Genomic DNA, 11,371 nt, shown 5'->3' with positions numbered 1-11,371 from the left:
ATATATACAGAGAGTTAAAGGAGCTGAACAAATAGAACTCACAACAAAGACATTCAGCAGCTGCTAACGATGAAAACTATTGTGAGACGGTCAAATCAAGATTTTGCTGTTCAAATTGATCTCATAATTACCCTTTTTAATCATTAGGTACGTTGGAAGATGCTTTACTAATCTGAACTGTTTTTCGAAAGCCCAGATGACTTACTTGTTTATGTACATAACGTTGCTTAACCACCGGTGATTCACCTCTTATTGATTTTTAAACCTCATAATTTTATGGCTAAGCAAATTGCTATTTAAATTTCTAACTAATGGTTTTAAAAAGATTTTGAAAAGAATAAAGCGACGGGTCTCTGCTTAATTATTAAAAATTGTTTCTGTGTTTTAAATTAAGCGAGTATAGAAATAATTGGTCAAAAGAGGAAAACTTTAGCTTTAGTCTTCACAATGTCCTGAAAATTTCTTCTCCGTTACATTCATGTCTTGGTTTGTCTCTTCACTTTCCAAACCCGGCGAAGTCAAATATTGACCTTGTCCCTTCTCGTTAGCTTCTAACCAATCGGGACCGGCCTTCTCAGGGTCGTTCTCCTGCCATGCATTTTTAACCTGCATGCATGATTGAGACACGCTGTTTTCAGCTCTCCTTTGGTTATTAGCCTCTCTCTCAGGGTTTGCCTCATGTGTTATGGATGCTCCTGGTTCTCCGACCTCATCACGTGAGCTCGTCTTGATCTTTGGTTGCTTCGCTTCTTTTCCAGTTATAACAGGCCTTTCTTGAAACGGACTTCTTCCACAAGGATCCTTCACAAGCTGCCTGATAGCGGCTCCGTATTTTCTGTTCCTGAATACGTAGATAATTGGGTTTGAGGAGCTTGAAAAAAACGTGCAAAAGGAAACAAAGAAGGAAAACCACGAGTGAACGGTATCAGGGCGCAAAATGGCGTAGATAACTGCTGGAAGGTAACAGATGAAGTATGTTACCACAGCCATGGCCACGGTCTTAGCGGCTTGGATATCCTGCTTGAGCCTAGCCTCGGCTTGAAGTGGAGGTAAATTCAGCAACATTCTCTATGAAGGAAAGAAGGGTAACAAGAATTTTGAAAGAACTCGTTAATTATTCTTAGCCCAGTACTGTAAGATCGTCACCTGCACGAGTTTTGATACCCAATGAAAATGCAGATGAAAACAACTGCTGCTTCGCGTCGCATATCCAAAATATGAGTTGTTTTTCTTTGCATTCTTTTTCAACATTGGAAGCCCTTTGCCCTGCGACTATTCCGGATTATAGTGCACTACTTAATTTTCTCAGAATCTGATTGGTTTTAAATTGATCACTTGAGGTAATAATGTTCATTTGCTGAGAGACACTAGCAGCACATTGTGTCAATCTGGCGAAAATATGAATCATTAAAATAGTGAACAGTAAAATAAATATGGTGTCTCTGTCTCGGACCATTAATCTGACAGTTGCTCCTTAGAATTTTGATTTTCTTAAAAACTAGCGTTATTAGCTCTTCTGAAAGAGAAATCGGTAGTTGAATACGCCCAACTTGTGCTCTGTTTATTATGATAAATTAAATTATACACCTCGTATAGCGCTAAGGCAGATAATCCTTCTACTTTTGAATTTGTTAATTACAACTTTGAGTGTTGCGAGCTGCTCAAATTACTAGCGAATCGTGTGTTGAGTTTGTGTTGTTGCTTATATTTTCAAGTGCAGTGAAAGTCACTTCTGCAGACTCAGTTGCATGTCTGTTTTTCCTGCTTCCATGTGTAATGTCAGATAACGGAGGGTGGGAACTTAAAAAGTTAACGAGCCACTTTTACAATTTACTCCTCTGGCTTGGGATAAATCAAATGTTGGTATAAGTGCTCCAAGTAGATAAACGTTGTGCCCTCAGATTTATTACAGTTATCAAAGCTTATTATTACAATCAGTCATTATATTATTGACGTGAAGGTTCATTGTTTATAACTAGCGAATAATTCTGAATGATCTTGTTTGTTCAGAACTAATGGCTTCAAGTCGTGTAGAATTCACGATCTCACCATTGGGTTTCGAGCACAGCTTGGAGTGTGAAAAGATCGAATCAGAAAATGTTAAGAAAGTGAAATTTCTCCGATCATGTTATTTGTTACTCACTTGCCAACAAAAGTTGATGGAAGAGATCAGCGATATCTATTTCTAGATAAGAATTGAACATGAGGAGATTACTTTGCCTTTTTCTTTGTTCCAAAACTTGAAGATGGAAATTTCCATTGAAATGATTATGGGAATTTCCGTTTGTTTCAACACCTGACGTCGGAAGTCTTCATACAGTTGAACCAAAAGGTTTTCTTGGCAAGCAATGGTGTAAAGGATTGAACGCTACAAACACAACATTTTAGCGTGGATTAAATTTTGTCGCATATTCATATACTTATTCTTTCCGTCATTAATATTTTATCTGTGCTAAAGGAAAGCCGGCAAAGCGAAATGCTGGAAAACGCCAGTATCTTTTTGAACAGACTCGGCAAACAAACTGGAAAAATGATTAAGAAAAGAAATATCTCGAGGTCTGGAGAAAAGGGATATTAGTTTACAATTTGACATAGCTTTGATATATTTAAAGAAATCAGTTGACCTTAATTTTTCTTGGAATTTTATAACTACTTACCAGAAAAGTCTTATCTCACCTGTTTTTTCTTTTGGTAAATAGTGTAATTCGTCAAAATTCCAAGCACTGTTGCAGCTGCTGTAAAATTAAACATTGTGGGTGCGAAGAACTTTTTTCTGTGCTCAAAAATTTTCCTTCTTGATTCTTCATATGGCGAATCCACATCAATCTCGATTAAAGCCATTGATGTTAACCCGACCAGGACAGTACAGACCAACCAAATAAGGGAAACTGCTGCATAAGCTTTCTTGGTTGTCTTCCATGTAAAGTACTTGAGGTCAAGATACAAAGCCAGGAATCTGTCCAGCATTAGCGCCGTCATAGAGGCTATATTCAGAAGAGTGAATTCCAGGTGTAATGAACTGCACATTATAGCCCATTTTCCTTTCATCGAATTGGATACCGGAGTACGGTTTATTGCAAAGAGTGGAACGTTGATGAGAGCATTAAGGGGTCAACCAAGGCAAGATTGGCAAACAAGATGTTTGGAAAAGTGGGAAGATTCTTAAGAGCCGTTGTCAGTAACTTTCGAGAATCCGGCGACAGAAGCGAAAATTCGAATTTTTTTTTATTTGCCCCAAAAGACCCTTTTGGTGAACTATTTTCAAAAATAATATTCAAAAGTTCCAGCGAATTTTTTTTCGGCAAAAATTAGGAAAGTTCGAAATCGGCCTCAACGTGCCGATGGCTCGATTGAAATTATGCAAATTAGTACATTTTTAAAACTCTCGTTCAAGACAACGCAACGTTTTCTCGAGTTGACACTTTCACAATCGTTTTTACATCCCTTTTGCTTGCTTCCAAACTATATTTTATCTCGACCTGAACATTCTTTCATTCGAAGTTAGCAACGTAAAGAATACAATGTTTGCTATTTCTTAGATAGAGTGATTTTAGCCATATTTCAGATGACCATATCATCGGGGGTATACGAATATACTGGTAATGAAATACCTGTTTTGAACGGGTAATTTTTGTTATTTATCATGTTCAAATATTTAGTTTGGCCCGTGGAAAGCGAGCGCGCTAGGTCGAGATGTGTGGAATGCACTTTGACACAATTCGCCATTTCAGCACTTCATGTTCCTCCTGTAACTTTGCAAGTGTCAATACAGTTCACGGAAGCTTTTAGATAAAAGCCAAGGTCTCTGGTTTCATTTCATGCTTTAATACACGTAAATAACAAGCTTTAAACTTGAGAGCTCCCCATATTAGCATTAAGTCATCAAATGATTCGTTTCAGGTGAAATTTTCGAGTTTATATTGAGCCGTTCAAGTGAGATGAAAGAGCCGTTCCCAGGGAAACAACTTGAAATCAGTGAAATTAATACCCTGTCTCTCATATCATGCTACACTTCCAAACTACCGTTATTTTTAAGCTAGAAAATGTAAATGCTCCCTTTTTGGGTGACCTAAAACAGAATTTGCCTTAAATATTACGAATAAAGTCCACTGCAATAAAAAACTGAAAAAATCGCGCACCGACGTAAACTGTAAACATCAGCCGTTTCTCAACTCGCCACATGGGTGAAATGCGTCCGTTATTGTTTTACCTCTGTATACATTTATAACCAGAAAGTAGAAACAAAAATTCTTCTCTATGCCCATCTGTATAAAAACCCTTGCCAACGAAGCTTTTGTTTTTCTGTGTGTTTGTCGAAAATACTGAAGAATAGTGCAGCATTGTTACTGACTGCTTGACTCATTCAATCACAACCGGATAACACGACTGAATACTAGATATAAAAAAAATGCTCTTAATTCTCTCCAATCGTTACTCACATTATATCCGGCGATATCACATCCCAGAGGCAAAGCTGAAAGTTGTCTCAAATTCCGCATATTAGAAATTTAAAGTTTTGAACAACGCGAACAACTTTCATTGCGTGACAAGTGAAATGTGATACGCAAGCGCGCGAAAAGCACAGGAACAAGCTATGTCAACATTTGCGCTTGTGATGACAGTGCGAAAATAATTTTTGAAATTACAAGAAGAAATTAAGACAAGTCAAGGTCTGCAAGGTATATTTGATTGCCGGATTGAAACGAAATTCATGTATCCCCCGGGGGGGATTTTACCGAATTCTCATCAACAACAACAACAACAACAACCACCTTTATTTCCTCAAAATAAAGCCGAAATTAACTAAAATGAAAAGTAAACCAATCAAGAGCTTTCGAGGTCTTGATGCGGTATTTCAATACTATCCTCAAACAAAAAGCTAATACATTTAGGAGAGTAAAGTTTTTCTTTCGCCATGGAACCTCTCCGTGCGGATCGATCAAGCTCAAAAAATGCGCAATATTTGCAATGTGTTACGCTTAATCAATGCAAAAAGGGCGTTCGCTCGCACCTATACAGGCACAAAAGATCCGGCCTATGAAGAAATTCAAGACGAAATAGTGTTGTTGCTAGAAAGGGCAGGTAAAGTGTTTTCATTTGAGTGAAACTAAGAGCATGAAAGAACATTTATATTTCCTTTTCTGATTTTCCCCTATTTTTTTTAGAATCGTTGTTCATCATGATCAATGTATGCACTGTGGCTTAACCTAATCCAAATGGAACTCGTAATTAAGTTATATCTTCAACCAATTCCATATAAAGATCACTATAAATTGAATAATCACTAGACTCTGGTACACAGGCTCAAAAGATACTCTCAATGGCCTTTTCAAAGGCTGTTTGTGTGGTGGATACTCTGGAGCACGCTAGGAGGATTTAACAAAGACAACGTCAGACTTGAACAGTGACGGCCCGTAAGAGATAACACCGTCTTTTAGACCGAACACGAACATCTGAGAAATGCCAGTCGTGCCCCTTGTCCTTTGACACTAGTGCGCGCTAGAAAATAAATTAAGGTTAAACTCTTACCTTAAAATTCGATCAGCTCTACCGTCAGCAATAATGCAGAATAATGTTGTGTATTTCCGGTTAACATTTTATCACCATCATTGACTCATCTCAAACTGACATTAAAGCTACGTTAAATATTTGACTGCAATAGGCCTTATCACGGTTTTCGACGTCATTTTGAAGAGTAGGCAAACAGGCTTGAAATAACAGTGTTTGTATGGAAATTAGATGTCAAATAATTTTCATAAAATAATAAAACATTGCTGCTGAAAAATTCATGAATTGGAAACTTTTAGCGTTAGGAAAAGGATTTTAAGAAAAAAAATTGGAGGGATGTAACTGTGCCAGAGAGCGTCCAGTCGTGTTTTGAACTTTCCATACATTTTCCTGTATTTTTTTTCCTGCGAACTATTTTTAGTACTACAGTTCACGGCTGGTTCGCTTTATCCACAACTTTTGAGCATTGATCCATGGCGAAAGACAAACTTCACTCTCCTCAGTGTATTAGCTTTTTGTTTGAGGATAGTACTGATATACCGCATTGAGGTTTCAAAAGGTCTTAATTTGTTGACTTGATTTGTAAATTAATTTCGGTTTTACTTTTTCTGTAATGTTATTGATGAGAATCCGGCACAGACAATACAGAGTGAATCTCGGAGGAGGAAAACTACATGATTATCGTTTCAGTCCATTAAATATACCTTGCAAACCTTGACTTGTCTCAATTTCATCTTGTAATTTCAAAAATTATTTTTGCACTGTCATCACTGACAAGCGCAAATATTGACAAAGCTTATTCCTGTGCTTTTCGCGCGCTTGCGTATCACATTTCACTTGTCACGCAATGAAAGTTGTTCGCGTTGTTCAAAACTTTAAATTTCTAATATGCGGAATTTGAGACGACTTTCAGCCTTGCCTCGGGGATGTGACATCGCCGTATATAATGTGAGTAACGATTGCAGAGAAGTAAGAGCATTTCTTTATATCTAGTATTCAGTCGTGTTATCCGGTTGTAATTGAATGAGCCAAGTAGACAGTAACAATGTTGCACTATTCTTCAGTATTTTCGACAAACACACAGAAAAACAAAAGCTTCCTTGGCAAGGGTTTTTATACAGATGGGCATAGAGAAAAATTTTTGTTTCTACTTTCTGGTCATAAATGTATACAGAGGTAAAACGACGGACGCGTTTCATCCATGTGGCGAGTTGAGAAACGGCTGATGTTTACAGTTTACGTCGGTGCGCGATTTTTTCAGTTTTTTATTGCAGTGGACTTTGTTCGTAATATTTAAGGCAAATTCTGTTTTAGGTCACGTAAAAAGGGAGCATTTACACTTTCTAGCTTAAAAATAACGGTAGTTTGGAAGTGTAGCATGATATGAGAGACAGGGTATTAATTTCACTGATTTCAAGTTGTTTCCCTGGGAACGGCTCTTTCATCTCACTTGAACGGCTCAATATAAACTCGAAAATTTCACCTGAAACGAATCATTTGATGACTTAATGCTAATATGGGGAGCTCTCAAGTTTAAAGCTTGTTATTTACGTGTATTAAAGCATGAAATGAAACCAGAGACCTTGGCTTTTATCTAAAAGCTTCCGTGAACTGTATTGACACTTGCAAAGTTACAGGAGGAACATGAAGTGCTGAAATGGCGAATTGTGTCAAAGTGCATTCCACACATCTCGACCTAGCGCGCTCGCTTTCCACGGGCCAAACTAAATATTTTAACATGATAAATAACAAAAATTACCCGTTCAAAACAGGTATTTCATTACCAGTATATTCGTATACCCCCGATGATATGGTCATCTGAAATATGGCTAAAATCACTCTATCTAAGAAATAGCAAACATTGTATTCTTTACGTTGCTAACTTCAAATGAAAGAATGTTCAGGTCGAGATAAAATATAGTTTGGAAGCAAGCAAAAGGGATGTAAAAACGATTGTGAAAGTGTCAACTTGAGAAAACGTTGCCTTGTCTTGAACGAGAGTTTTGAAAATGTACTAATTTGCATAATTTCAATCGGGCCATAGGGCACGTTGGTCCGTGCACACTTCGGCCAATCTAATTTTTGATTTTTCTAACAAAAACGGAAAAAGGAAATATTACTTATCCATATCATATTTACATATTTTAAAGTACAGAATGAAATGGAAAATAAGGAAAATGGTCAGAAAAATCGATCATTTTTCCATTTTTCTAATTTTGACGTTAAATTCAAAAATACAAAAAATACTGTTAACGGCTAAAAACTATTTTGCTTCTTTATAATTTTTTTGTTGTTGTTGAGAAAAGAGAAAAATAAAGTAATCTCCGAGTCCTAGATAATTTTTCTTTTTTTTCCGTTTTTCCCCAAAAACAGAAAAACAGAAAAATGAAAAAAGGATATTTATTCACACCATTTTTTCATTTTTTTCATTTTGTTCAAAAAATGAAAAAATAGAAAAATGGCATAGTTATGATCCAATTTTCCATTATTCTATTTCCTCATGAAAAATCGAAAAATGCCACAAGGATTTCGACAGGATATTCATTTTTTTTCCACTTAAATTGATCGTAGGGTTTGAAAATTGAAATATATCATCCAGTTTTTCATTATTGCAATAAAAAGGTAAATATATTTGACCATTTTTGGACCTTTAAAACCTATTTTACACTTTCCCAAATGTTAATCACAAAAGACACCGCGAAAAAATTACAAACGGGCAATTAATTCAACACGTGACCCAGCTGGCATCCTTCTTTCCCGCCAAATTTCAGTCCGATCGGTTTGTAGTGTCTGTAGTTGCCGTGAACAGAAGCCATGGATCTTGGGCCCTTAAAACAATTCGTATTGTGGAGCGGAGAGAAGAGGATAGTGATGGGAGAGGAGGATCTCCAAGTAAGCAAAATCTCGTCCGTATTTAAGGTGAGTTTACATATCTCTGCCACTTGTCAATGATGGTCTTCATTGTCTTCCTTGATCGACCAATTCCCCAACTTTTACATCCATAGGGCTGCCTTGCATGGTTTGTCTTTTTATTGAGCTTGGCTCGTATATATTACATGTGATTAACTTTTCTAAAGAACTTATGTAGACCCAAGAGAGTTAAGTTCTCGGCTTGCTAAGTACAGAATGTACAAACATGATTGCTTCTCAACTTATTTTATTGTATATTTGAGCAGGGAATTTACTGAATGAAATGGAAGCTATTCCGAGAGAAAATCCATTAGAATAAGTCTTATACATGCAAATAGACTCATTCTTTTTTTCCTATAATAACTATAGGCACAGGCACAAAATAATAAAGCATCAAACAATGAGATCTTAAATACAGCTGTTTAGAAACGGACTAGCATTTTTAACACTGACATGGGTTGAGGAATTTGCTGCACATGCACTTGACAATGAAGCGTGCGTCTGTCACGCAACGCGTCATGCCCATATTGTTTATTTTGGTTGAAAAAAAAAAGGTTTAAAAACCTGTCAAACATTCAGCAAGTTTTATTTCAAAAGAGTTTATAAGAAAAGCGGCTATGTAATCGATTGCAGACATGTAGGTGATATTTTTAATGGTTGCCTGTCCCCACCCCACCACCCCATCTCCCACTCCCACATCCCAAGAAGGATATTTACACAATGTAAACTGAGATAAAGGATGATAAATTTTGAATTATTTTCCTTGTAACACTTTTTGGCTTAAAGGAGTGTCGCTCATAAAATTGCACACAAAATTATTTTTGCTACAGTTTTTTAGCGAAACAGTTCTGATAGGATTAAAGCTTAATGCGCCTGAATGTTCCCGGAGCAAATTACCATTATGGAAGGTTTCTCTCGCCTGTTTCCCTTGCCCAAGCCACCTTCCGCGCGTCCCCCATAGGTTGTACGCCAAAATCAAGCCAGATAGTCCTCGCATGCTTCCCATAAAGTGTTTGCAATGAAAACTATTTTGAATGTTGAAATTGCGCCTTCAAGTAATTAAGTTGCTCGTGGCTTTTCCTTTTTATAGTTTAAATTACTTATTTCACCATTCTTTTCAGGTTGTTCCTGAAACTTTGTACCTTGAGGATGACTTTACCAGAATTGCTAGATTCCTTAGTGAGATCACAGGAGCATTTGACACTACATTCTGGCAGGACAAGCTTACACTCCAAGTTATGGGAGAATGCTCTAATGTGCCCGGTATTTGCAATGAAACCCTAATTCCTTCACCACAGCAGTTTGGCATCGGGCGTTCTACAGCAACAGCAACACAGGTTAAAGCTCACACTAGTGTCAGCAGCAAGCTGTCCACATTTCAGGGCAGAGGAAAAACCAAGGCATCACCGGGCTTTAAAAGAGTGGTCTTCTTCGCACATTTTGAAGATAAAGAAATTGTGAAAACCCACACAGCTCATTTGAGGTTGGCTCCAGAAGAATGCAACGTCAACGACGTAGCAAAGTTGGTAAAAGAATATCTGAATATGGACGAGGATTTGGTGATCGTGGACGTCCATGGCTTTGAAATAATGGACAATGAGTCAACAAGGGGTAAGCTTTTTTAACAGATAAGCCACTTTACGAGCTGTTTGCTGATTGGGACGCATAGAGAAATATATGTGGTTTCAGTAAATGACCTTATAAAAGCTTCGTATATCTAATTAACACACCACTGAAATTTATATTTTGGCATTAACTTCTTTCTTCATTAAAGTCCCCCCTGGTAGATGTCCACACATCCACCATCAGCCAAATGTGTTCCCATACAGTGTCACTTACTCATAAGATCTGATAAGCACTTCGACTCTTTTAGTTGCTTTACATTTTATTGCACATTAAATTTGGGTTGTATATTTAGATAGGGACTTACTGTAAAGTTTTTGTAATCTATTTATATGTCTACTCAATTATATATATTAAGAATATAAGGAGAATTTATCTACTGATCACTTCTGGCAGTTAATAGGCTGTTAAACACATTTCGATCAGCTAATGAGATGCCAGATTAATTTTTTTTTTGACTGAAACATGATACCAAAGAGGCGTAACAAAGTGATCTTACAGTGAAGCTACTGTATAGGGCAAGTGGGAAAGTAAAAATGCTTGTATCAACTGTTTGAAAATTCACGTTTTTTCCTTTTTTTTTTTTTCCAAGGCGAGGATTTCTGGAATGTTCCAGCAAAAAAAATCTACGCCATTACCATCTCTGATTACCAAAAGAAAAAAAAACAAGCGGACAGGAGCAAAGGGAGAAACAAGAGATATAAACCAGAGAGAGAGCCTTTGGAATGGGACGTGCTGGACGAAATATCAGAGAAATTGGATAACCTAGCTAAAGTTGGTCAAAGTAACAGCATACTGTTCACTAGCATTAAAGAAAATTTTAAGTGCTGTATCTGTTTTAAGATGGCACGCCCTATCACAGTCTCTGGCTGCTGTCAGCGACTCCTTGGTTGCACACCTTGTGTAGAGAGGTGGTATGGGCAGGATGGGCGTTGCCCAGTATGCAAAAGCGATGATGGAAGAGAAAAGTATTTCCCTCTAAAAGGAGTTGAAGACTTCGCTGTTATCATCTCAAAGCTCCATGAGTCTATTTAATGAGCAACACACCCTTCATAGGAAGAGGACATTTCATCATTTTTAGTTCAAATTTTAGATGTAACTTCCCCTATTTACTTGATGTGGTTGAAATTTCTGCCTTAGTATGATTATTGTATTTGTACAGAGCAATACCCATGTGTAACCAGTAGTCTGCAGTGTTCCACCACTACTTGGTTGTCTCAGAAAGATTGTAATCAGACGTACGTAGTGCAATAGTTCATTTTATAAGGACATAAAGGTAATGATTAAAGCTTCCTGTTTAATAACTAATTCTGAAGTGGAATGAACTTAT

The 11,371-nt window shown here is 37.1% G+C and overlaps 2 protein-coding genes across 2 annotated transcripts; one reads left to right on the top strand and one right to left on the bottom strand.

Annotated features, from left to right (window-relative positions):
* Window positions 1-435: 435 nt before the first annotated feature.
* On the bottom strand, window positions 436-2,979 carry LOC146469302 (adenosine receptor A2a-like). The gene is made up of 2 exons (XM_085123314.1): window positions 2,677-2,979; window positions 436-1,068 (listed from the first exon to the last, which is right to left on the bottom strand). The coding sequence occupies exons 1-2, from the start codon at window positions 2,977-2,979 to the stop codon at window positions 436-438; spliced, it is 936 nt and encodes a 311-aa protein (XP_084979440.1).
* A 6,677-nt stretch (window positions 2,980-9,656) lies between these two features.
* Window positions 9,657-11,076, top strand: LOC146469301 (uncharacterized). Its single transcript, XM_085123280.1, has 2 exons — window positions 9,657-10,029; window positions 10,634-11,076. The coding sequence occupies exons 1-2, from the start codon at window positions 9,657-9,659 to the stop codon at window positions 11,074-11,076; spliced, it is 816 nt and encodes a 271-aa protein (XP_084979406.1).
* Window positions 11,077-11,371: the final 295 nt, after the last annotated feature.

This window comes from Pavona decussata, unplaced genomic scaffold (assembly GCF_977016875.1).
Source record: "Pavona decussata unplaced genomic scaffold, jaPavDecu1.1 SCAFFOLD_124, whole genome shotgun sequence".
Classification (NCBI taxonomy): domain Eukaryota; kingdom Metazoa; phylum Cnidaria; class Anthozoa; order Scleractinia; family Agariciidae; genus Pavona; species Pavona decussata.
Note: the sequence above shows the minus strand (reverse complement) of the source record. Positions and strands in the feature narration are given on the sequence as shown.

Bases quoted from the DNA above. Each gene is read 5' to 3' on its own strand.
- LOC146469302 (XM_085123314.1), bottom strand. From the start codon at position 2,979: ATGACGGCGCTAATGCTGGACAGATTCCTGGCTTTGTATCTTGACCTC. The intron at 1,069-2,676 runs GTGAGATAAGAC...TTTCCTTCATAG, and splicing joins TTTACCAAAAGAAAAAACAG to AGAATGTTGCTGAATTTACC.
- LOC146469301 (XM_085123280.1), top strand. From the start codon at position 9,657: ATGGGAGAATGCTCTAATGTGCCCGGTATTTGCAATGAAACCCTAATT. The intron at 10,030-10,633 runs GTAAGCTTTTTT...TTTTTTTCCAAG, and splicing joins GGACAATGAGTCAACAAGGG to GCGAGGATTTCTGGAATGTT.